Below are 25,635 nucleotides of genomic sequence, written 5' to 3' on the forward strand. Positions count from 1 at the left end.
TTTTATTGATCATTTTCTATATAAGTAATGATATATTATGAATGCAATCTTATGAATTAGGTGTATTTTTTACAGTATTAAATTATTAAATTCTTCAATGTGTAATTTTACGTGCTTAAAATATGTTATATATTATAATATTAGTCGTAAATGTTTTTTTGCTTGGGTTTATATATAGACGAGAACGGAAAAGTAACACTTTTCAATATCAGGACATAATAATATAATAATTGCGCACAACTCTATATTATTATTATATTTATTACATTATATACATATTCAATACGTGTCTTCTTTATATTATAACAATAAGTATGAAAATTGAAAGTAATAACTCGACGGTCTTTGAAAGTTAAAGTTATAATGAATAATAATAATTTATTATATTGGATGTGTATATTTATAAAAATTCTCTTTATTATTTATTTATATAATACATTGAAACTATAAAATGTATATACAACATATACAGTGAGAGTAAATACAATTTTTCTAAGCTCTAGTCAAGAATATTATATTTTTAATGATTTTATAAACATCCGTTTGGGTTCATGTGTAGAAATTTATACTTTTTTTTTCTCCACTAAAGAGTAATGTCTATTTCTGTAGTCGAATATATTTTTAATTAAAAAACATATACACATATATTATATTTATATATATTTTAATATAATTAATAAATGTATTAGCATATATTTTTTCACCCTTTCTTAGATGTTGGCTGATAATGCGTATTGTATATTAACGGACAAGTGCGTTTATATGAGGAAGATTAATAGATTGGTAGCTGATAGTCTATTTGTGAAAAGTGACTTTAATTTTTAGCAATTTTGTGTTGTAATATTGTGGACCATTCGTAATTGATGTAATTTAAATTTCCTTTAAAAAAAGTTTGGTATAATTTAATCACACTTATATAAATAAATTAACCTGTAAATTATTATTATTTATATATTTGTATTATATTAACATATCGAATATCTAAAATATTATTATTAATTTTTTAAATTTATTTCAATTAATATACTATAAAAATAAAAATATAAAAAAATACGCTGAAAAATTGAAGAGTGATCATTTGTATTAATAATAAGCTAGAATAAGATTATAGTAATAACGTGACGTATTTTATTTTGAGTTTAGTTCTTAAAAAATATTTTACTTAATTTTTTACTGCAGAATATAATTGCTAATTGTACATCGCTACTATATTACTAATAATTGTGCTTGTTTTGATATTTCTAGTCAGCAATGTTTATTATTATAAACACCGTATTTGCTTTATTTAATTTATGTAAAGAATAAACATATTTTATATAATTATTAATTAATTTACATAAATGTGTAAATAAATATGATGATATACATTAAATATGAGATTAGAGCGATCACACACGATCATTGGAAGCTGTGCTTTTGAACGGCGTCGCTTCTATAAAAAAATATTTAGTATATATTGCCTTAATATTTGTTACGATATATACACTTCGTATTATTAATATACTACATACGAATCTCTCGAAGGTTTGCATGAATTCAATGTGTATTATATACTTTATTATAACGTTCGTTTAGTCTTTGTACTTACGCTTAGTAAGACCAATAGTTAAAAGTTTCATTTATGTTCGATAAGTGTTTTAAGTTAAAAATTAATCAATTATATAATTAACATTATATTAGAATTATATGTACTATATAATTTTTGGCTCTGTGGCTCTATGTGCAAATATATACATATATATGGCAGTGTATGTAAATTGTAACGATGTTCATTTAGAATCATTTTTATTATAAAAGGCTTTTAATTGCAAATTGAAAAAAATAATGGCTGTGAATTTCTGTAGATATATTTCTTCAAAATATAGATAATTTTAGTTGATCTATAGTTAAGACGATCTGAGAATTTGGAGGTATAAATGTAATTTATTAAACTTGTTACAATGAAGCGGTACATTGGTAAAGAAAGTAAAACTATCGTGGGAGGTAAATTTATCGTATTCAAAATATTGTTTTGCTTCTCAGATTGTCTCAACTGTAATAAAACAGCATCTCTATCATTATATTGTTACAGTACTGATTCACAATTTTAGACTATCAGACAATTAATTTCTTTAGACGACTTATTAATGAGGCCTTAACTCAAACAAATTATAATCTCATCTTACAAACACGTTAATAATTTGCTTTATTAATATAATTCTTATTCTAAGTATTCTCACAACTATTTAATTAATCAACGTTCAATTAAATTTATAGGTTAGATATGTTTTATAGTTAGATAAGCCGTTTGATTGGGCGATAAAAAGAAGTGAGACCGATTGAGCTTCTATAGTCGTGGATGAGCACTTTGCTTATCTAATATCACTGCCACAATTTTAATACGTTTATCGTTAAAAAAATGAGCACATGGAGCTATGAACACTTTTATAAAACAGAAGTAAAACAAACATATTCTAAATTTGTCTCTACGTGTATTGTCACATTCTCCGTAATTAGACTGTTAACCTACTATATGTGTAGAAACCCAAAAATACGCTTCCTTTAGATACACAATGAATAATTGTGTATCAAACCAAGTGTGAATCATTATGAAAGGATTATTTAATAAAATATTATACAGTGAACATATCTTTTTTTCATAAAGTTTATTTATTATAAAAAAAAGAGACATCGCCTCAACATTGACATTTCGGTAACACACAAAATTAATACATAAGCACCAACATTCTTCAGCTATTAAATAAACACTTAATTACATAGATATAGTAACAGAGAAAAAAACAGAGGGAAAGTAACTGGATACATAACATAAAAATGTCAACTTTTAAACATATTTTATAAGTCAATTAAATAAAATTTAGTATTAAAAATAGTTCATAAAAAATTTCATATAAAATTAGAAACATGCTAACAGCTAATTGTGCACACAAAAAACAAATTCATAAGAATCTCATACATATATGATAATTTCATAAATTACAATAAGACTTAAATGCGTTACCATTATACACTATACTTGATTTTCAATTAACAATTTAATTAAATTATATAAATCATTATATTACATTTTAATATCAATGTGTAACAAATTTCATATAAAAAAATACGAAAATATATTAGCATGTTATTTTCTAATTCTAAATCACATATGGAAGATTCAATTGATCTAAGCAATCTGTTTATGATTTAAAAAAAATTAATCAATCATCAGTCTATTCGATTGTGCAAATCAAATCTTCTCCCTCTAATTTTGCGCCGTTCGTTACTTGAACTGTCTTCACAGTACCGGCCATCGGAGCTTGAACGATCATTTCCATCTTCATCGCCGAGATAACGGCTAATGGAGCACCCTTATCGACGTGATCGCCTTCTTTCACTTTCACGTCTAATAAAAATATTTTTTTAAACCAATTATAATAATAGATAAACATAAACAAGCTAAATACATACCGATAACGGTTCCTGGCATCGGAGCTCCTACTTGATGTTTATCACCTTTAGTTGCTTTAGGATGTACATGCATTTCCTAAAAAAGTAATGATAATATTTTTAATAAACCATAGTGCATACGAGTTTGGTTAATAAAAAAATAACTAACCTTACTAGCTCTCTCGTCTCTTATAAACACAGATCTGAGTTGTCCGTTTAATTCAAAGAATACTTCTCTAAGACCAGAAGCACTTAACTCATTAGACAACGCCAAAGTTTTAATTCCCAGTGTTTTTCCTTTTTCTAAATTAACTTCAACTTCCTCTCCCACATTAGGTCCAGTCAAAAACACTCTAGTATTCAATTTATTTACAGGGCCATACTGATCGCGGAATCTCAAGAAATCACCGGTGACTTGTGGATACAGAGCAGCCGATATCACTTCACGATCTGTGATCTAAATAAATTACATAATTTTATAAATATATTTAACTTTCAAATTTATCATATTAAAAATTTGATCAAAATACTTGAGGGTACGTCTCTTGCAAGTCGCTCTTGAGCTTATCAAAGTCGACAGATTTCAAATTTTCACCGGGTCTTCCGTCAATTCTCGGCATATCCTTGAGCACTTTCGATCTTAAAGGTTCCGGGAATCCACCATAGGGTGTGCCAATTGCTCCTTGTAAGAATTCGACGACGGATTTGGGGAACGACAAATCTTCAGCTCTTGCTAATATGTCATCGGGAGAGAGCTTGTTTTGTACCATGAATTGAGCAAAATCACCGACGACTTTCGATGAAGGTGTGACTTTGATGATATCGCCGAGAAGCATATTAGCATCTCTAATACACAACAAAGTTTAATTTCCTGTATAGAGATAATTTTTTATTAAATAAGCTTATAAAAAATACCTGTAAGCTTTCTTGATTTCTTCAAATTGATCACCGAGACCCAAAGAGAATGCCTGGAATTGGAGATTAGTGTATTGTCCGCCAGGAATTTCGTTCAAATACACATCAGCATTTCCTGATTTCATAGTTGTGGTGCATTCAAACGGTCCGTATAGTGTTCTAGCTTGCTCCCAATAGGCCGAGTATTCAGATACGTTTTGTAGATCGAATGCTAAAAGATTGGAATTTTTTAGTAGTTGCTTAATTTCTGTTCACTTTTCTATTCAATATAATATTTAGTACCAGTGACATATTTTAACAATGTTCTCTCGAACCGGCTGTAATATCTTGTATACTTAAACTTACTGCAGAGTCCATTAATCTCCCGTTATAAAATGGAGTTTATATATTTCTTTAAACAGATTACTTCAATGGTCATACAATACATAGTATTGTATATAAGCAAAAAGATTTTTTTTACCGACTATGAACTGGACAAGCGCCTCATAGCCGATCTTAAATAAAATAATGTGCTCTACTAGCATATTAAGGAGCTGAATATGCGAGAGTGCTAGAGCTGACTCCGACGGGCACCAGAAAAGAATGCATGTCATTTATTCTTAATGAAATCGAAATATTAAAAGAAGTTTCTGATTCTAAACCAGAAATTCTCGGGTTATCCCTCAAAGAAAATCTAAAAAAAAACAATTTCAAATCTATCCCGAATTTTTTTTAAATATCTCATTTCAGTGAAATCATATCGAAATACATTTTTACCTATAGAAATATATTTTTACTAGTGAAAATATAATTTATCTGGCAGGTGCTAGTAAATAATATTATTTATTTACATGCGATGTATAAATGTTACAGTGAAAGTTATATACGTGTATTTCACTATTGAATTCCAAATAGATTTTAACCAGTAGATGTATATTTCTACTAGCGAAAATACAATTCAACTGATTCAGTGTTGTTATGTTTTCACTAGTGAATTCAAAATACATTTTCACCATTAGATATATTTCTACTCGCCAAAATATAATTTAACTGATAGGCGCTAGTGAAATTATATGCTGCTCTAAAATGTCTATGAAACTCAATTTGACAGTTGCGAAACGTCCATTTGCTGTTCAAACCCAAACCCAATCTACACGAATTAACCAAACCCAACTTGACCTAATGAAATTCTAAAACAAATTATTGTTTTAGAACTTTCATTAAGTCAAGTCCAAAATACAAACAAAGCCAACTCATCTCTCAAGAGAAAATAAGCAGAAGTACAGACAGACGCTGCACTCGTATATTGCTTTATAGTTGGTCTGCACTTTGATATTATACTGTTTTAAAAATAGTATAGCTATCCTTATCGATATTACTATGGATTTCTGATATGAAAGTATTGGTTAAAGTTAATTCAAATCGAATTTTGGTCAATAGGAGAGCGCAAAAACAATTATCACTTCTCAGAAGTCAAAAATTCACGTCAAAAGCAATAAAATCGTGTCGGCGACGTCGTAGTGGGAACGCTCGGTAACGAGCGTTCCCATTGCGACGGTGTCAACACGATTTTATTGCTTTTGACGTGGATTTTTGACTTCTGAGAAGGGATAATTGTTTTTTGCGCTCTCTTATTGGTCAAAATTCGGTTTAGTTGTGCTTCAACGATTCTCACTTATTATGGTTATAAAAAGTGATAATTTAAAGTGGTAATTATTTGACTCACCTTCGATGAAGATATAACAGTTTAGCAGCCATTAGACCCAATATTATCTACCATAATCGACATCTCAAGTTCATTATTTTTCGGTGAGTGAAATTTAATTTTCATTAACTCAAATGTGTATTAAAAAAAATATTTTTTTCTATCGTAAATTAAAATAAAATAATTTCTACAAAGTTGAGCTTTTTTCAATTTGGAAAAAAATATTAGCAATGATTAAACAGTACTGACTTACATATATTGTACATGCGGAGGATTCTATAACTGCACTGTATGCTGAATGGTTAAATTTGTTTTGATCACTCTTTTTTACTCAACAGATGGCATAAATAAGAAAAAAAGTATACCAGTAAGATTCCCATGTGTAATTAAAAAAAAAGATAAAGCCGCTGTGGGGCTAGAGTAATAAAAAATCTCAAAAAAAATGTTAGTCATTCAAATAATTTCGATCTTCCGAGAAAGTATGAATATTTTCAAACATGTGGCACGAACTCCTTCGGAAAGGTTTCTTTTCTGAGTGTCTTTTTTTATTACTTAAGCAAAAATAAGGTGAGTTTGAGTGTATTTGTAAACAATTTATTGTCAATCCCAGATCCCTATTAAAACCTTCCAAGAAGTATGCATATTAGGGAAGAACCCGACTTTACTTATGCAGCGGTTGTAAACATTTTAAAAATATTCGTACAAATTAATTTTATTTAATAAAAAATGCTTTATAAAATTTTTCGAGAAATGAGAATTCTGGTTTTTGACAATTTTTTTGAAAAACACTAATTGTCCGCATATAAGAAAATACTTACTGGTGTCCAATGGTGTTCCTTGAAGTGATGCTACGAGAGCGCCCATACTAGGTTGACTGGTCATTCCCGACATGGAGTCGACAGCGGTATCGACGACATCAGCTCCGGCTTCAGCGCAAGCCAACATAGAAGCAATTCCTGCGCCTGATGTATCGTGAGTGTGAATGTGAATAGGAATATCAGGGTGTTTATCTCTAATTGCTGTTATTAATAACCTAAAAATGTAATGAAATAAGATCGTTTATCTTAGACTTGAATCTTAAACGCGATCGAGGAGACTTACTTAGCCGCTTGTGGTTTTAATAGTCCAGCCATATCTTTGATGCAAAGGACGTGAGTTCCTTAAATTATATAAAATAAACATTGAAACATTGATAATATATTTTACATCAATATTCAAATTAAACTTACCGGCTTTCACTAACTCATCAGCAACGTTCAGATAGTACTTGAGGTTGTATTTTGTCTTCTTCGGATCGGCCACATCGCCGGTGTAAGATATGGCTGCTTCTACTACTCCACCAGCTTTACCGGCCGCATCCATGCCGAGGATCAAATTCGGTAGGTAGTTCAAAGAATCAAACACTCGGAAGATGTCCATTCCAGATTTTTTCTAAACATATCGTTTTGTTATCATAGAAGAAAATAATTAACGACTGAATGACAGAATATTAATATTACGGCTAATTCGCAGAATTTATAGACAACGTTATCCGGATAGTTGGTGTATCCTACAGCATTCGCACCTCTCAATAACATTTGGAAGGGAATGTTTGGTATTTCTCGACGCATCTCTTCCAATCGTTCCCATGGACATTCATGAAGAAATCTAAAACAAATACGCCACCGATTATTATTTATTTATTTAAAAAGTATAACTAGTCAATATTGATGCATATAAGAATCTAGTTGAAGCCAAAAAATATATTACTTAAGATAAAATCTAATTAAAGTGAATTAAAAATACCTCATTGATACGTCGAATGTGGCTCCGCCCCAATTTTCCAACGAATACAGATTGCTGAAGTTATGAGCTACATATGGAGAAACAGCCAACAAGTCATGAGTGCGGACTCTTGTGGCCAGCAGCGATTGATGAGCGTCTCTGAAAGTCGTGTCCATGAGCTGCAGCTGTTTCTTGCCTCTGACCGCCTTGGCAAACGCTTCAGGTCCCTCTTCGTCCAAGAGTTGCTTGTAGCCGGGCGGAGGAGCGATTGCTGCATGTCCAAATCCAAAACGTAGTTTAAAAATATTGCCCAGATGCAATAAAAAAATGGTTTGATGGCTTAGTTATTTTAATGAATCGTTAATGAGATATTACTATTCTGCCACAGTTACAACGGCAGAACTGTATCGAAATGAATTGATAGGTTAATAAGTTACGTAATACGTTTCCAATGTTCTTCCGATTTCTTAACTTTTTGATGCTGTGGATGACGGTGAAACTTGATTGAGTTTACATCTTCGATAAGTATGCACACTAGACAGCAACATTATTTAAACAAAACTTTAACATGTAATAGATATGAGTTAACAAAACATAAATTGTGCAACCAAAAATATTAAAATATATACCTAAAAATAATATTCTATAAAATACATTAATATTTAAAAACTATAATATAAGCGATTTTATTTTAATTTTAATTTTAAAACAACCACTGAGAAATCATACTAATACTTAAGGTGTCATCTTGGAGAGTTAGATCGAAGGGCAACGAAACAAGTAGATATACTGATATGGATATTGACGCAAATATATATTTTTTAAATAAAATATGTAGTATACTATTTAATCTCCTCTGCTATTTTAGCTACATTTGTAAACAATTACTTTACTAAATAACTATATTGAACAAATTTACTTTAAATCTAACTTCGCATTACTATTACAAACGTAAATTTGTTGCAAAACATAAAAAATTTCGACTGGAAAGCGTGCATGTGTTTACCTGTGTTTTCACCAGTCAGCTCTTGGCGGTGTAATGCTTCAGGGGATAGATCTGTAAAACCAAAACCGAAAAATCTAACATGTGAGTAACACAAAAATTAATAGGCGAAGTGCTCTGTGTCGCATTCGAAAGCACATCGAAATATTTACCTATTTACCATTCATTAATAAACAAATAAAATAATAGAAATAAATAAAACGCGATAGATAGAGATGTTAATAAGCTCACAGAAGAAATATAAATAGAGAGTGAAATATTAGATTTAACGCATTAGTTTATTACTAAGCACATGCATAACTTGTTCAAGATTTATTAAACACAACACAAAACGTCTTCTACTTATCCTTAAATTAAATTTAAAACATTTTAATTAATTAAAACAGAATATTATAGACGCTAAAACTCTAAATATAATACAAAGCGTCTAAATATCTAAAAATATCTACGAAATGTAAAAATTAGAAGTGTATATATATGTATATATGTTACCCAGGGGTATTTCGGGAATATGTGGTGTTATTTTGGCTGGCTTCACGTCAGTGGCCAAAGGTGTCTGGGGTCCATTCACAAGTACCTTTAGACAGTAAAACATATTTAGTAAAAATAGCAATTGAAAATATATGATTAGATTTAGAGACAACCTGAAGATATATCTATCCTTTACCAACCTGCAGTAAAATCTTTACTACCAAAAATATTATAGTAAAATAGGGTAAAAAGGCTTTAAACAGATAACCAGTGGCGGATTTACTTCGCTAGGGGCCCGAGGCGTTACAAATTTAGAACAGATATTTTTATATTTTATTATATGTATATCATGCATAAAATACGATAAGGCTCCTCTTTGTCAGAAACGTTAATAAAAAAATTTAGAATAAGCAACTTTGTAATAAAATTGTTTGGTGAAGACCATGAGAAGATTTTTTGCTCGCACATTTGTTACCGGTTTTTCATTCATGTCTTTACTGATTTTAAGAAGAACTGATTTTTAGAAGTTTTTTAAAACTTTTAATGTCTTAAAAAAATCATTTTTAAATTGTATCTTTTGATTAGCCCTTTGCACTCGTAATCGTTTTCGTACTAGGTATGTCGCCAGCTCGGGAAAAATGAAAAATGTTGAATTCTTTTTTAAAATTAAAATTATATATGTAGAGCATAAATATAAATAAACTAATACCAAAAACAGAACAAATACTTACATTTCTCTAAATTACATTTTAATTTTTTTTTGTTCTCTCGAGTACCATTGGTTGACTATCTATAACAATAAATTAACATAATAGGGCGACCACCCATTTTAAAATATTTATGGGACCAAAAAAATGTTTTAACCATAAATAAGTAAATATACACAAATAACAAAGACACGCCGCACAGTTTTAGATAAACGTATCTACCTGCGAACGAAGAAAGCTTACATCGCTTGCACGAGGTATATCTATGTTTATATAAACTGATATTAGGTATATTTTTAAAAACTAAAATACGTCCCATCGATGGTCAAATGAAACGTTGCAGTTAATGTCATATTATTTTATATATTTCTTAATTCAAAATAGACAAAACTTTAGCTTTTTAGTAGCTTTATGGTACATATTTGTTTGTGATTTTATATATTCGAGCTAATAATGCTTAAATGGCATATTTTTATATAAAAATAAAAAAATGATGCACAAAAAAGGGCACTACGTTTAATAATATGTGGGATATTAATTTATTATAAATTAAGGAAACAAATATGGAAAAATATTATTTTTTAATTTTTCGTAAATCTCCAAGTACTATTAGTATACCAACTCATCTCTGTAAAATAATTGAAAATAATCAATAGGTTGTATACAGTTTGCGGGAACTTGGGGCCCAGAACATTTATCACTTGGTGGAAATATTGCTATTTTTAAGGTACATTGTCATTACTAATTATTATTCTCCAATTTTCTGATGTGGTGCGATTTGTTTGAGGTATCGTTTTTTTCGCTATTATTTTAATTGCCTGTATTCCATCTTCGATTCAAGGCAACATGCCTAATTTCAACGTTACTTTCTTTACTATCATCATTGTAAGATGAAAAATCAAACATGAAATCCTCCCCATCACTATCATTACAAAACATATTATCATTACAATCACTATATTCAGCGATAGCACTGTTTTTTTTACAATAAAATTTAAAAAAAAAATTTTACAATAAAATTAAAAAAATTAAAAAATAAGTAATTAAAACAAAGTTATTAATCACTATAATCTTACTTAGATACAAATTATGGACACCCGAGACTCTGTCGAAAACCCAATAGGCAATAAAAATGTCACCGACGCGTGTCTACCGAAGGACGATCGCCAACCATTGCCTTCGAAGAAATCTACGGCACATCTGCATTTAAATTTTGTCATCAAAAAAACCCCGACTTATCGCGATAAATGAGCTCTCCCCGGCTTGATTCAAGTAAAAATGATATTTTTTTGATAAGATTTGCTTCTTGAAACTCTTGTCTACAACACTGCAAAAACGCCATTTAAAACATGCTCAGGAAATACCCAAAAATCGACGTTATATTTCATTAATTGAAATGGTGCGCCTGACGCACCCTACGAGTAATATAGAGCCAAGCGATGGTGCGTCTCACGCACCTTACGAGCGGAAAGGGATAATGTTTAAAATTACACAAATATTAATATGATAGAAAATACACAATTTTGCAATAAATCTGCACGTAACTTTCACAACGAGTGTCTGATTTAGACTGATTTAAATCAACAATTTTCAACCGTCGTTTTGCAGACTAAAAATATTTCGTCACCGAATGAAGATGAAAGCCGTGTATTCGCGTGCATTCTCAGAAATACGTATGCACATACTTTTACACAGACTTTTATTATCGTCTGTGATATTTAGAAGAAACAATAAATCAAACCAAGCTCAAGGCTACAAATAAGTGCAAATATGGAGCTTCTTAGAAATGTGATGTAAAGTAATGAACGCTTTTTATCTACGAAAAGTGATTTAACTTTCACGACGTCGTAATTGGATTGCTATAAAAAACTATAATAATTCATTAAAAAATAGTTTTCAAAATTACTAGGGAACTGTGCGTAAATTTACCACTGGATATAACTGTTTTCTCAAATGGTATATATTGGTAAAACTCAAGAGATGTAGTTACAGAGTTGAAACCATGAAGTGAAATTCACTTTTCATCTCACTTTCACTATAATAAATGATTCTCAAGTTTTTTTCATAGTGGGTCATGAATATTAGACTTACATAAAATAGTTACTAATCTGGTATTAGTTCAAGTATTATACCTGTCCTAAATAATTGAGCAGTTTCTGAGCTCGGTTCTGCGAGTGTTTGAAAACGAACAGCTGAGGATGCTCATCGATGAAGTACGTATCCACAGATCCGTTTTGGAACTTTTGATTCTCCAATACGTTGAGCAAGAACGGAATGTTTGTTTTGACTCCTCTGATTCTAAACTCTCTGAGTGCTCTGTTCATCTTTGCACTGGACGACGCAAGATCAGATGCGTGCGATATTACCTGAAATTATTTTTTTTATTAAGAATACAATCTACTAAAAATTAATTTAATACAAAACATACCTTGACAAGCAATGAGTCGTAGTACGGCGATATGATTGCGCCAGCGAAAGCTGACGCAGAATCCAATCTGATTCCCATGCCCTCGCCGGATCTAAAAGATTTATAATTTACAATAAAGTCAACACATATTAGAATACAATCGTCCAATATTACCTGAATACTTCAATTCTTCCAGTGCTCGGTTGGAAATTGTTGGCTGGATCTTCCGTCGTCACGCGGCATTGAATCGCGTATCCGTCAGATCTGATCTTATCTTGTGTAAGTCCCAATTCCGGGAGAGTCATGCCTTCGGCTACTCGAATCTGAGATTGAACCAAATCGATTCCGGTGACTTCTTCAGTGACGGTGTGCTCCACTTGCAATCTATCAGAAAAAAAATATCGTTCGAATACCTCATCATATTGGAGATTTATATTCAATCTGATCATACCTGGCGTTTACTTCGATGAAGTAAAACTCTCCTTTATCGTCCAGTAAGAATTCGACGGTACCGGCGTTGGAATATCCTACGTGTCTGGCTAAGCGAATTGCACATTCGGTCATCCTATCGCGGATGTCTTCACGGAGGTGAGGAGCTGGGGCAATTTCGACTACTTTCTGATGGCGACGTTGAACGGAACAGTCGCGTTCGTAAAGATGAACCACATTTCCGGCTTTGTCGCCTGAATTTTTAAAACACTTCAATAGAAACTATACACTTTACTATTACATTCGATGGACAAACCTAACAATTGCACTTCTATGTGACGTGGCCTCTCAATGAATTTTTCGATGAACATGGAACCGTCTCCGAACGCAGCTTTAGCTTCGGACGAAGCTCTTTCAAACGACTCTCCAACTTCAGTCATGTTTCGTACGACTCTCATTCCTCTACCGCCACCCCCATATGCAGCCTATATGTATTTCAAATAAAATAATTAATCAAAATCACTAGAACGTAGGAATAAAAATTTGTGGAATGTACCTTAAATATCACAGGCAAACCATGCTTTTTGCAAAAATCTAGAGCTTCTTCCTTAGTAGTGACCGGACCATCAGTTCCAGGAACGATTGGGACTTCTATAGTAGTAAAACAAATATAAAAAAATTAACTAAGTAATAGACGAATATTATTTTTGGAGTGTGAGCCCTAGTGCTCTCTCTATTCATCCTTCATTACGTTTTCAATTCCCTTTCATGTCTCGAGCACACTAATTGTCTGTAGCATGGAAGATTTTGTCTAACCTCTGGAAGGAGAAGGTGGGCTAACCAGTTCCTAAGATAAATAAGCCTCATCGGCAACTAGGAACCTGTGCTTCCTTTAATAATACACAGAACTCGACTCTTCAGTCAATGACACACTGAAGAGGTTTCGCTCAACAACTTACGATCAGACACAGAAGGACATTGAAGATGTCACTCTTGCGCCAGCAAAGAATTACCGTATTTTTTTATTTATTTTAAACTTCCTCACTTCCTGGAGCATTTGACATTATCTTTTTTAATTTAAATCAAAATAAATAAATCCCTGATATTTTTTTATGACCCAAATTCATGTTATGTTATTTAAATTAAATGTCATGTTATTTAAATTAAAGTTTATCAAAACATACTTGCTTCGATTGCGGCTCTTCTCGCAGCTACTTTATCCCCCATCTGTTGAACAACTTTTGGCGACGGACCGATAAACCTGAGGCCTGCATCAATAACCGATTGTGCGAAATCTGACCTGTAAGATTTTTGAAGATAGCAATATAGTAGCGAATCGATGTTTGCTATCCAAAGAATAGATATATTTACCTCTCTGATAAAAATCCATATCCAGGATGTATGGCGTCAACGTCGTTTTCTTTGGCCACTCTAATAATCTCCGGTATGCTCAAGTAAGCTTCCACGGGAGGTAGACCTTTACCGACCATGTAGGATTCGTCTGCTTTTTGCCTATAAGAATATCATATTAAATATATACATACATTATTATCATTATATAATCTATTACCTGTGCATATGCATCTTATCTTGTTCACTGTATATAGCTACAGATTTTATTCCTAATTCCGTACATGCTCTAAACACTCTTATGGCTATCTCGCCTCGATTTGCAACCAATACACTTCTGATCGGTCTATATTCGATTCCAGAACCAGCTGGCTAAAAAATAATATGACATAATTAAAGTAAATTACATACGTATATTGACATGAATAATCAAAAATATTATAGATACCTTCGTAGACGAATATCTTGAACCTGATATGTTGCAAGATAAGATTCGAGGGGCTGCAGCCACCCTGTGGGTTAATCTCGTGACTTGCAAGAGCTTCATTTTGATTTGTAATATATGTTATAAATATAAGGAATGACTAGTTTGAGCTGTTCACGACGCCGGAAAATCACTACGTGCAGTTACAGTGTCGTGCAAATTGACCTGAAACGAGGAAATATTCAACGGTCAATTCGTCGCCAATGAAACGTCCATGTTATATGATTTCATTGTGATAACAAGCTAAATGAGACGAAACCTCTAAAGTGCGAAAGCAATCACAGTACAATTTCCCATTGATGATGATTAAAATGTGTCAACATGTTGTCAACGAGGATATATATAGATAATTCGTATGATAAAATACAATAAAACGTTATCATATAAAATTAATACAATATGCTAAATACGGCTTTTTTATTTATATATGTATATAATTTGGTAAATAATGTTAATATGTGTATATATACATGTATGTATATATATTTAGATTATTTAGTACTGTCTGTCAATTTTACAAGATTATTTTATAAATATCTATTTATATACATATATTGAGTGTAAATGAAAAGCAAAGTACTATTTTTATGAACAATGTGTATCAAAATAATTTATACTGAACTTAATATAATGCAATCTAATGACCCGATTTTAATTGTTTCAAAAGTCATTGATTACTATAAAAATGATATAAATATGTATTCAATGAACTATCATTTAAATTGTATGAAATAAAGTATTAATGCAAATATAAGATATTTATTCCAGGGACGTTATATGGGGGCAATTGCCCCCCCCCTTAATTTCGACTTATTTAATTAAATGCTAACTTAATTAAATCAAAACATTAAAAAAAGCTGAAATAACGTTTTTGATCAAAAAAAATCTAATAAAAGAGTCTTGAATCTACCACAAAAATATTTTTTCAAGTATATCATTTCAGTGAAAACATATCGGAATATATTTTCACTAGTAAATATATATTTTTACCAGTGAAAATATAATTTATCTGGCAGGTGTTAGTATAATTATTTTTGGTGAAGTTAAATTTTTACTAGTGAAGTCCAAATACATTTTCACAGTAGATATATATTTCTACTAGAGAAAATATAATTCAACTGCTAGGCACTAGTGAGATTATATGCTGCTCTAAAATGTCTATGAAACTCAATTTAACAGTTGCGAAACGTCCATTTGCTGTTCAAATCTAAACCTAACTTTAGAACTTTTATTAGGTCAAATCCAAAACACAAACTAAACCAACTCATTGATATTAATCTGTTTTAAAAATATAATAGCTAGCAGTACCAATATTACTACTGACTTATGATTTGAGAGCATCGGTCAAAGCGTATTCAAACCGAATTTTGATCAATAGGAGAGCGCAAAAACAATTACCACTTCTCAGAAGTCAAAAATTCACGTCAAAAGCAATAAAATCGTGTTGGCGCCGTTGCATAAGCACATGTTTATGTTCACAAATATGGACTTTCTTGCCATTGCATATGCATAATTCACGAATACCATAAAACATTTGGTGGCTGTTTTAACAATGGCATTAAACATCTACATAACAACAATGGTTTAGCTTAATAATAATCATTAGAAATTGACATTTCAAAACATCCAGAATTGCACAATAGCCACGTAGACATCAATTACCAGAAGAACTCTTCAAATTCTTTTCTTCATAAGCTTCGAGACGTTTAAAAAGAACACTAATGACATGCATTGTTTGAAATATCCTATGAACCATTCCTATCTCCCAGACATGAATTGAAAAATACAAAGGTTCTTATGGGATTCGGTTATTATCCACCGATTACAACACTAGTCTATTGTGTTGGTTATATTTAGAGGTGGACATGAACAAGAACACGATTCTCCCATTCGTCCAAGCTTTCTCAAAGGATCATTATAGAAGATGTGACACTGGGTTTCACATAATATCACTCTTCAACCAACGGCAAACTAACTCTCAGACGAGAATCATTCATTACCAATCGAACATGAATCATTACCGGACTAGTACACCAAGATAATTAATATTACTACACATAATAATAGTGAGGTGAAATGTTTAACATTAAAATAGTAAAATCATTTTGTTAAGTTCTCATCCTTGATAAAAAACTGAATCAATGAGTTTGTAGCCGATATTTTTTTTCAATTCCCGACTCACCATTTATGATTTGTACCAGTTAAAAGTGAGCTTATCATAATTAAATTACGATACAAATAATGTAATACAAACAAAAAGCTACACTCTTAAGTGTCAATGCACAAAAACAAATACACGTAGAATTCATAAATAAAACATAACTACAAAAATAGTAAAGGGGCGATAAGATAATAATCTCTAAAACCATATCTCAAGAATAACAAACTATTACCACCTTGTGTATGTAATTTGTGTACAGCACCTTGTGTACAGCCCCTCGGCGGTCAACCAATAACAGGGCATTTTTTTTGTGAATAGACTAGAATTATACTTATGGATATAAATTTCATACAATATTTTATGTTCGTTTAAAATGATGTTATTCTCAGTTAATGTTATATTTATGTGACACATACCAGTCTTCATTATAATATAAGCCCTATTTACTTTTTTAAAGGGGAACTTCTTTGTATTGAAATGTTACTAGAGATAAAAAAGTATTTAATTTTATTATGCTTAATTGTAACATAATTTTATTCCTAGCTATTTATATAAATACAAATTTAGCCCCTTGATGTCAAAAGTAATTTCAACTCAATAACAAATTAAAAACAGGTAACCAAACATTAAAATCTAATTAACAAATTTCCTAATGGCTTTCAGCTAAGTGTCTTTGATTTGTAACATAATTTATGATTATAGAATAGTCTAAAATTATAATCTTTCTGATAATTTTCTAAACAATATTGATTCAATTTAAAGTAGAAAAAATACAAATAGGTTACATTTTAATATAAGAAATTTACAAAAATATACATTATGTGATTTTTAGGTCATGCATCTACTCAAGTAAATGAACACAACGAAGGAAAATCAATTCTTTTTACTATCAGATTGACCTTGGTTATTTTTAGCTCTAATGGTGCATTATCAAAGATTATCGAATATTTTTATATCACATAAAATACTATTTAACATAACCCTTTTCAGATTATGTTAGTGTTTCATAATGTTGCGAAACAACTCATTGACATCAAATCGATCGACTGAATGGCACGCTACGTAGTTTCAGAAGTACTGAAATTAAAAAAAATCATTATCAAAGCAAGAATGGCGAACAGGTGTAACGACCGCTGCAGTTGCAGACTCATCGATCGGCTGAAAACGAGAACCAGCGTTTCTCAAACTAGAAAAGATAAATATTTAAAACGGTACAAGGATCACTTATGTAATGTAGCAAACTGGACGTAAAGGTCAAGTTGCATTTATATAAATTGAAGACCCATTATCCTTTTGTTGCTGTCATTTAAATAAAATATTTGAGGGTCTATTATACGAATTGTGATTCATCTTGAAATACTTAGTGCTTTTTAAGACAAGTAGGTAATAAAAAATGGAACTTATATTGCATTGGAAAATAATGTTTTAAATTAATGTAGAAAAATGTCTACAAACTTAAAAAAACTTCTACGTCTAATACAAGTTTTCCCGAGCTCTAAGAAAATATTTTGACTAAATATCCAGGCACTCGTGCACCCCATGCTACACCTCTTTGTCGGACCTGAACCTATTATTAATAATAATAATTTTAACTATCGAATTGACAACATTGTCATATTGTCAGTTGAGAAGAACTACAGAACTTTTTATTCCTTACTAAACTTTTTGCTGCACGTTTCTTGTGTCTTCGTGTTGAATGCCTGATTCGTACTGTCATCTATCTACCACTGTTGATGGATGGTATGAAATACTGGTAATTACAATAAAATAGAGTAGTGTTTATAATTTATATTCCACTTCTTTCCTCATTTGATTTACTCATGTATATAAATATGAACTGTAAAATTCCTAAATAAATAAAAACAATAAACTAAGATTCAAGATTCTAATAATATATAATATACAACTACATTTATACAAAATAGATAATAATCAGGAAAGAAACCAAGAGCAAACATAGCTCATTATCATAACGCTGAAAATTGAATTGACACAATTTTCGCTTAGCTTCGGAGCTTTTTAAACATGACATAAGTGCGATTCGGCGTTAATCATAATCATAAACAAAAAAGTTTAACCTTGAATTACCGGAACAGCGAGTAAGTGCGATAATAAGGAAAATGAGGAAAACATTTGTAAATAAAATCAGATAAGAAGGTATACGATTCAGTCTTTTCTAATGCACCGCACGTGGCTTGACGTCAATGGAAACTACGAAGATTCATAGATTACTTGGAAAATAACAATTTGCTACATACATAAATAGATTCACCGGTAAATATGTATACGTAACGGTGCTTGACAAACGCATTTATTAAAGTTTAAACTACAAAAGTTATTTTTAAGCTATCCGGCCGTAAAAAAAGTTGTAGATAGTATGATATAGATACGCGCTGAGACTCGTCTTGAAAATCGAGTTAATCTCTTATCGATTAAAGATGACCACGAAGTGGAAGCAGCTGTTCTTATCTGGACTTCGACTGTCATATGTGTCGATTCGGCGTAAGCTTCGCTGGATGCTAGTTCAGGACTGAGCTCTCGGAAGCGAAGTGAGAGTGCAAGTAAGTGTTTTTTGAAGTGATCTTTCTACGAAAACTTTCTACTTTCAGCGAAAATATTATTATAGTAAAGAAAAGAAAAAAATAAATTAACAGTCTTTTTTATATGTATGTTTTGACTAAATTTGTTTAGTGTTTAAACAATTAGCTAAATAAATTAATAAAATAAATAAATATAATGAAAATTTTACAACTCATTATATTTTTTTTAGATTTGAACAGCAAATGAACGTTTCGAAATTGAGTTTCATAGACATTTTAGAAAAGCATATAATTTCACTAGTGCTTATCAGTTAAATTATATTTTCGCTAGTTGAAATGTATATCTACCGGTGAAAATGTATTCGGATATTAATTACTAAAACAGTTATTTAAACAAATTATATTTATACTAGTGAAAATATAACTTCACTGTTACATTAACATATTACGGTGAAATGCGATAAAATAATAAATTAAAGCGACAACGTTTTTACTTTTACCTGCCACGCAATTTGGTTTATTATCGCATTATTATGCAGTAGTGACTACCCTACTAAAAACTTAAACACTGTGGCGTTCGCTGTCTTTTAGGATCAACAACATTATAAATTATTTTAAACGTAAAAATATGTTTCTAACATAATCTGATATCCAATACTTCATATATTCAAAAAGATAAAAATATAATATTTAGTGATTATAATATAGTATTTAGTGAAAGTTTATTTTTTATATATCCTAAAATAAATAAAAATAGAAAATTGTATATACGAGTATAATATTTAATGTGTGTCTTTCTACATTTATCTATATGATCTAAATATCATATATGTATACATACGACTCTGATCAACATAGTATATACATACGCATATTGATCCCTTATCCTCTCTCCTGATATAAATATGTATTATATTAAATGCCATCTAATTAAGTTTCCTGGTGAAAATACATAGAATTTCAAAGAAATTAAAAAATATGGTATGTGTCTATTATTGTAGTCGCGTATATTAGCTACAATTTATTAGTAACACCGAAATTTTATATGTGTATATATGTACATACATACATTGTATTCCGATTAATACATTTTTTTTATAATACTTATTATAAGCGATAGATAAATATTTACAATAAAAGTAATCTTATCTATTCGGTTTTACGATAGCTTGACTATAAAATATTGTTAACCAAATTTTTTTATCACTTTTTAAAACTGTTGTTCGTTATCTTGCACGTTAATCTATACAGTTACATATGTTTTTGTTGATAATATCATTTATTATACTTCCACGCCCGATTTAAGAAAAAAATATTTATTTACTTAAGCGATGGCTCAAGTCCAAAGTTGACCAAAATAAAAAATACTAATACGAAACGCAAATTTCTTTTCCACTCGCCTCGTGAACTTATCGTTATCTAAGTTGTAAATATTTTTCCACTATGTGTTATTTTTCAGGCTAGACACGTTGTGAAAAATATTAAGTACAGTAGCACGTATATATTTATAGATTATGCTTTATATTAGTGAATTATATTGTGTGTGTGTGCTTGATACAAAGTGGGTGTGGCATAAAAGGTCTTGTTTTTTTCCTCGTGAGCATCGACGCGATTAGAAAAATTAGACGGTAAGGTATGACATAATGATAATGATAGAATATTATGGGCGTGGTGGTGTAAACAGGGGTTGAGCACAAATCTTTTCAGGCCACGTGTATAAAATACGAATCTATTATTTGATTGTAAGATAACAATTTTAGTTGTTTTTTATATTATTTTTTTGCCTTGCAGTCAATAACGAGCCATTGATTTAAAACCGCGTATAATAAAAGTTAGGCGTTAGTAATATAGCAGTTTGACAAATGGGTGCCGCACGAACTAAATGAAAACTAAAAAAAATTGCGACGAAAATTGAATTATTTACGATAACAATAAATAGTATGGTGCCTGCAAAGTGTTAAAGCTTTTGGTTGCTAATGAGCAGGGACGTCATTTTGAGAGGGGGGAGGGGCAGGTGGGGCATTTGCCTTTTAATGAAATGTTATGAATCTTAATGAAATCGAAATATTAAAAAAAAACAACTACTGACTACACAACTTTAACCCCCCCCCCCCCTTAAAAAAACTTGAAATGACACCCTTGATTCTAAACCAGAAATTCTCATGTTATCCCTCAAAGACAATCTAAAGAAAACAGTCCCGAATCTATCTCGAAAATATTTTTGAAACATGTCATTTCAGTGAAATCATATCGGAATACATTTCCACCAGTAACTATATATTTTTACCAGTGAAAATATAATTTATCTGGCAGGTGTTAGTAAAATTTTTTTATATGTAATAGTATATACATTTACACACTTATCATTATTTATATACATGCGATGTATAAATTTTACTGCGAATGCGTATTTTTGCTAGTGAAATCAAAAAACATTTTATCACTTGCTATATATTTCTACAAGCGAAAATATAATTTAACTGATGCGCTAGTGAAATTATATGCTGTTCTAAAACTCAATTTGACAGTTGCGAAATGTTCATTTGCTGTTCAAACCCAAACCTAACATAATAAAAGTTTTAAAATTAATTATAGTTTTAATTAGTTCAAGTGTAAATCATCATAAGCGGAAGAAGAAGTATAGCAAGTCTTCACTTCCATATTAAAAATATGATAGCTATACCTATTGCATCTCGCATATTGCTCTATAGTTTATCTGCACTTTGATACATACTACACTATGCTATAAAAATATGATAACTATCCTTACCGATATTATTACTACGGACTTCTAATATGAGAGTATTGAGTGTATTCAAACCGAATTTTAGTCAATAGGAGGGCGCAAAAACAATTATCACTTCTCAGAAGTTAAAAATTCACGTCAAAAGCAATAAAATCGTGTCGTTTCCACTGTGAAAGTGCAAGATATAATTTTTTTATAACCATTTGATTATGTAATATTTATTTTTACTGATGTAAATTTTTTTTTAAATATACTATTTTATAAGACTAGATTAAATATTTATTTGCACATATTCATAGTCATCTAACATATATACATATGCCTTGTGTTTGTGGATTTAAAACTAAATTGAAAATAAAAACACTAGTTTACCAAAATAGTGCTATAAAAATGACGAAACACACGAAAGTCATCTATATGAAAACTAAAATAATGCCCTAACTATTCTACGAAAATATGAACTAGTAATAGCATTTAAAACATTTAATGATTAATCAAAATCTACTAAAAATAATTACAAAAAATTATAAAATATGTTAATCAAATAAAATTAAGCCAATAAATAATACATATATCATATCATTATACTATTGTTATTTTTTCCTTCCATATACTATGCATCTTATTTGTTCTTTTAAAATTTAATAATAAATATTTCAAGTGTACTTATTACATTTTTTCTGAATATATACCGAATATATTTATAATTTTAATGTATTAAATTATAACCATAGAATGAGTGGAATTAGGTAAATAAATAAATATATATATCTATATTTTGTCAATATAATTAAAACTACGACGTTATCATGTCTTAGGAAAAATACATACATATTAATGCATATTTCTTAAGAAATCTACCTACAAGGAAATATTTTCATAAAATAAGAATTAGTCACTGCGTGACTTATATGTTTTAAACAAACTATTTTTTATAATAAATAATTTCATACGTCGCTAAGAAGAATAATTCATTATTATTCCTTATATAATATTTTATAAATAGAAACTTAAATGGATATTTTATTATATTTATTTTTACTTATCTTAGCTACTATTATTATGTAAATACTGTCTCTCAGATGTTTGTTTAACATTATATCACTAGCACATTTACTGCATCTTAAAAATAACAATAGTTATAAATTAAATATAATTTTAAAATAAATAAATATTTTTCCTCATGCCTATTAGTTTTATTTATAACGAAATTTTAACGACACTTTAACGACAAATCTACTTTTAGAGGCTTCGTCAATTCTTATATTTAAAAAATCGAGAAAAAAGCATTCTCTTTCAATAAGACAACACGCACTCCACGGGTCATTTCCCGTCTATAATAATTTGGAACGCTCTGGACCTCAGCCAGTTCGATGCAATTCCATGCAGCAGTAATTTTAGATTGTCTCGCAATGAACGACACCGAAAACGCGCTGCGCAAGCGCATATTAATTTGTGGGTGTGCGACAGGGTTAAAAGCTATCTCCGCTGATTAAAATATGGAGAGAAAAAAACACTATCATTTTTCTCTTATCTTCTGACGAAACGTGAAAAACGAATATAAACACGAAGCGATATATTTTAATAATAAATTCATTAACATACCCGAGTAACTTTCCGTTATTCAATTAATTGGGGTGAGGTGAGGGTAAGCAACGACTGCTGCACTTCAAGGTTGACGACCGCTATCGAAAAGATCCAGTTCTATCGAAAACGGTTTTTTATTATGAGAAAAGTCGGTGAGCGACGGGTCAAGGAATACTTGTTTACTGTTGCATATAGACAAACGAATAAAAAAACATAAACAAGGTAAGATTCTTTGAAATGAATAGGTCGCTGGCACAAAACAGATGAATTAACATATTCAAAAATAAAATGTATTATGACCTAATAGATCATTATGCTCTTAGTACAAATGAGTTTCACTTAACATTTTATACACATCTATTCATATGTACGTACATATAGTATACGACAGCTTTATTTAGAAACAATTATAAATAAGATACATTATCATTATACTAAGCAATATGTAAAAAGATATATTGAACCTAAAGAAGTGTGCTTCAAATTGTTGCAGCTCCTGTATGATAAGCTGATTAAGAAACTGGACGAATGGTGTAAGTGAAGCGTTTTCGAGCGCTGACTCCCTGGCCGCAACGGACAAGAATAAGGGACGGAATCGTGTCACTCTACAGCCCGTACTAAAAATTGCTGAGCATTGTAGATAAGGGTTCAATGAATTGTATCTTAACAAAACGACATTAGGATGCAACTACTTTTATATTTTGAGAACGCTACGGATGCAAATAGACAATAAATTGTTAAAGAGACACGCGCTTCGCATAACAAAACCGAGCATCCTCGACACCATTTTGCAAACATTGCTAATGTGCATAATAAATCCGATTAAGAACGCCATTTCAGTTTTTTCCAGGTGGAAGCAAAAATTGGCTAGTCAGTAGTCGTGTTTTTAATATTTCAATTTCATTAAGATTCATAGTATTTTATTAAATGACATTATTTTTTCTGGCCAAACTCAAAGGGAGGGGGGAAATGCCACCATCTGCCCCTTCAAATGACACCTGCTTAGAATCTACGTCAAAAGCAATAAAATCGTGCCGTCGCAATGAAAAGTAACAGTAGCTTTCATACTAAGATATTTTATAACAATATTACGACTTATGAAGCATATCTAAACCGAATTTTGAACAATAGGAGAGCGCAAAAATATTTATCCCTTCTCACGTCAAAAGCAATAAAATCAAAGTAGAAACGCTTAGTTATCAAGCCTTTATATTATCACTTTTTATAACCATATTAAGTGAGAATCATTGAAGCACAACTAAACCGAATTTTGACCAATATGAGAGCGCAAAAAACAATTATCCCTTCTCAGAAGTCAAAAATCCACGTCAAAAGCAATAAAATCGTGTCGACACCGTCGCAGCGGGAACGCTCGTTACCGAGCGTTCCCACTGCAACGTCGCCGACACGATTTTATTGCTTTTGACGTGAATTTTTGACTTCTGAGAAGTGATAATTGTTTTTGCGCCCTCTTAATGCCCAAAATACGGTTTGAATATATTTTGATCAATACTCTTATATCAGAAGTAAGTAGTAATATCAGTGAGAAAAGCTATCATATTTTTAAAACAAAGTGTGATATCGAAGTGCAGACAAACTATGAAGCAATATGCGAAATCTCTGTACTTCTTGGTATAGTTTATATTTTAGACTTGATCTGATTAGACATGAACTTCTAAAACCATAATTAGTTTTAGAACTTTCATTACATCAAGTTAATACGTGTAGGTTAGGTTTGGGTTTGAACAGCAAATGGACGTTTCGCAACTGTCAAGCTGAGTTTCATTTACATTTTAGAGCAGTATATAATTTCACTAGCGACTATAAGTTAAATTATATTTTAGCTAGTAGGAATATATATATATAATGGTGAAAATGTATTTTGACTTCACTAGTGAAAACATAACTTCACTGACAAATACACATTCACTGTAACATTTATAAATCGAATATAAATA

The 25,635-nt window shown here is 30.6% G+C and overlaps 1 protein-coding gene across 3 annotated transcripts in view; it reads right to left on the minus strand.

The window, feature by feature from the left end:
* Positions 1–2,630: 2,630 nt before the first annotated feature.
* The window catches only part of PCB (Pyruvate carboxylase), a 28,225-nt gene continuing 5,220 nt past the window's right edge, over positions 2,631–25,635 (minus strand). The window contains exons 1-23 of one of the 3 annotated variants that reach the window (XM_088205970.1): positions 23,696–23,794; positions 14,608–14,808; positions 14,380–14,531; positions 14,181–14,321; positions 13,994–14,109; positions 13,366–13,460; positions 13,126–13,294; positions 12,832–13,063; positions 12,555–12,764; positions 12,402–12,492; positions 12,106–12,339; positions 9,288–9,372; positions 8,799–8,849; positions 7,814–8,063; positions 7,528–7,675; positions 7,258–7,459; positions 7,130–7,187; positions 6,847–7,061; positions 4,345–4,555; positions 3,960–4,275; positions 3,599–3,886; positions 3,451–3,526; positions 2,631–3,385 (exon numbers count right to left, since the gene is read on the minus strand). In XM_088205970.1, coding sequence (XP_088062096.1) covers positions 3,213–3,385; positions 3,451–3,526; positions 3,599–3,886; positions 3,960–4,275; positions 4,345–4,555; positions 6,847–7,061; positions 7,130–7,187; positions 7,258–7,459; positions 7,528–7,675; positions 7,814–8,063; positions 8,799–8,849; positions 9,288–9,372; positions 12,106–12,339; positions 12,402–12,492; positions 12,555–12,764; positions 12,832–13,063; positions 13,126–13,294; positions 13,366–13,460; positions 13,994–14,109; positions 14,181–14,321; positions 14,380–14,531; positions 14,608–14,706 — 3,612 coding nt within the window. In that variant the 5' untranslated portion in view covers positions 14,707–14,808; positions 23,696–23,794 and the 3' untranslated portion in view covers positions 2,631–3,212. Of the gene's footprint in view, positions 3,386–3,450; positions 3,527–3,598; positions 3,887–3,959; positions 4,276–4,344; positions 4,556–6,846; positions 7,062–7,129; positions 7,188–7,257; positions 7,460–7,527; positions 7,676–7,813; positions 8,064–8,798; positions 8,850–9,287; positions 9,373–12,105; positions 12,340–12,401; positions 12,493–12,554; positions 12,765–12,831; positions 13,064–13,125; positions 13,295–13,365; positions 13,461–13,993; positions 14,110–14,180; positions 14,322–14,379; positions 14,532–14,607; positions 14,809–23,695; positions 23,795–25,635 lie in introns of those variants that run through there. The other 2 variants (XM_088205969.1, XM_088205971.1) reach the window with 2 other exon arrangements.

Source organism: Plectrocnemia conspersa, unplaced genomic scaffold, assembly GCF_051122295.1.
Source record: "Plectrocnemia conspersa isolate PC_06_02 unplaced genomic scaffold, ASM5112229v1 ptg000002l, whole genome shotgun sequence".
Classification (NCBI taxonomy): Eukaryota; Metazoa; Arthropoda; class Insecta; order Trichoptera; family Polycentropodidae; genus Plectrocnemia; species Plectrocnemia conspersa.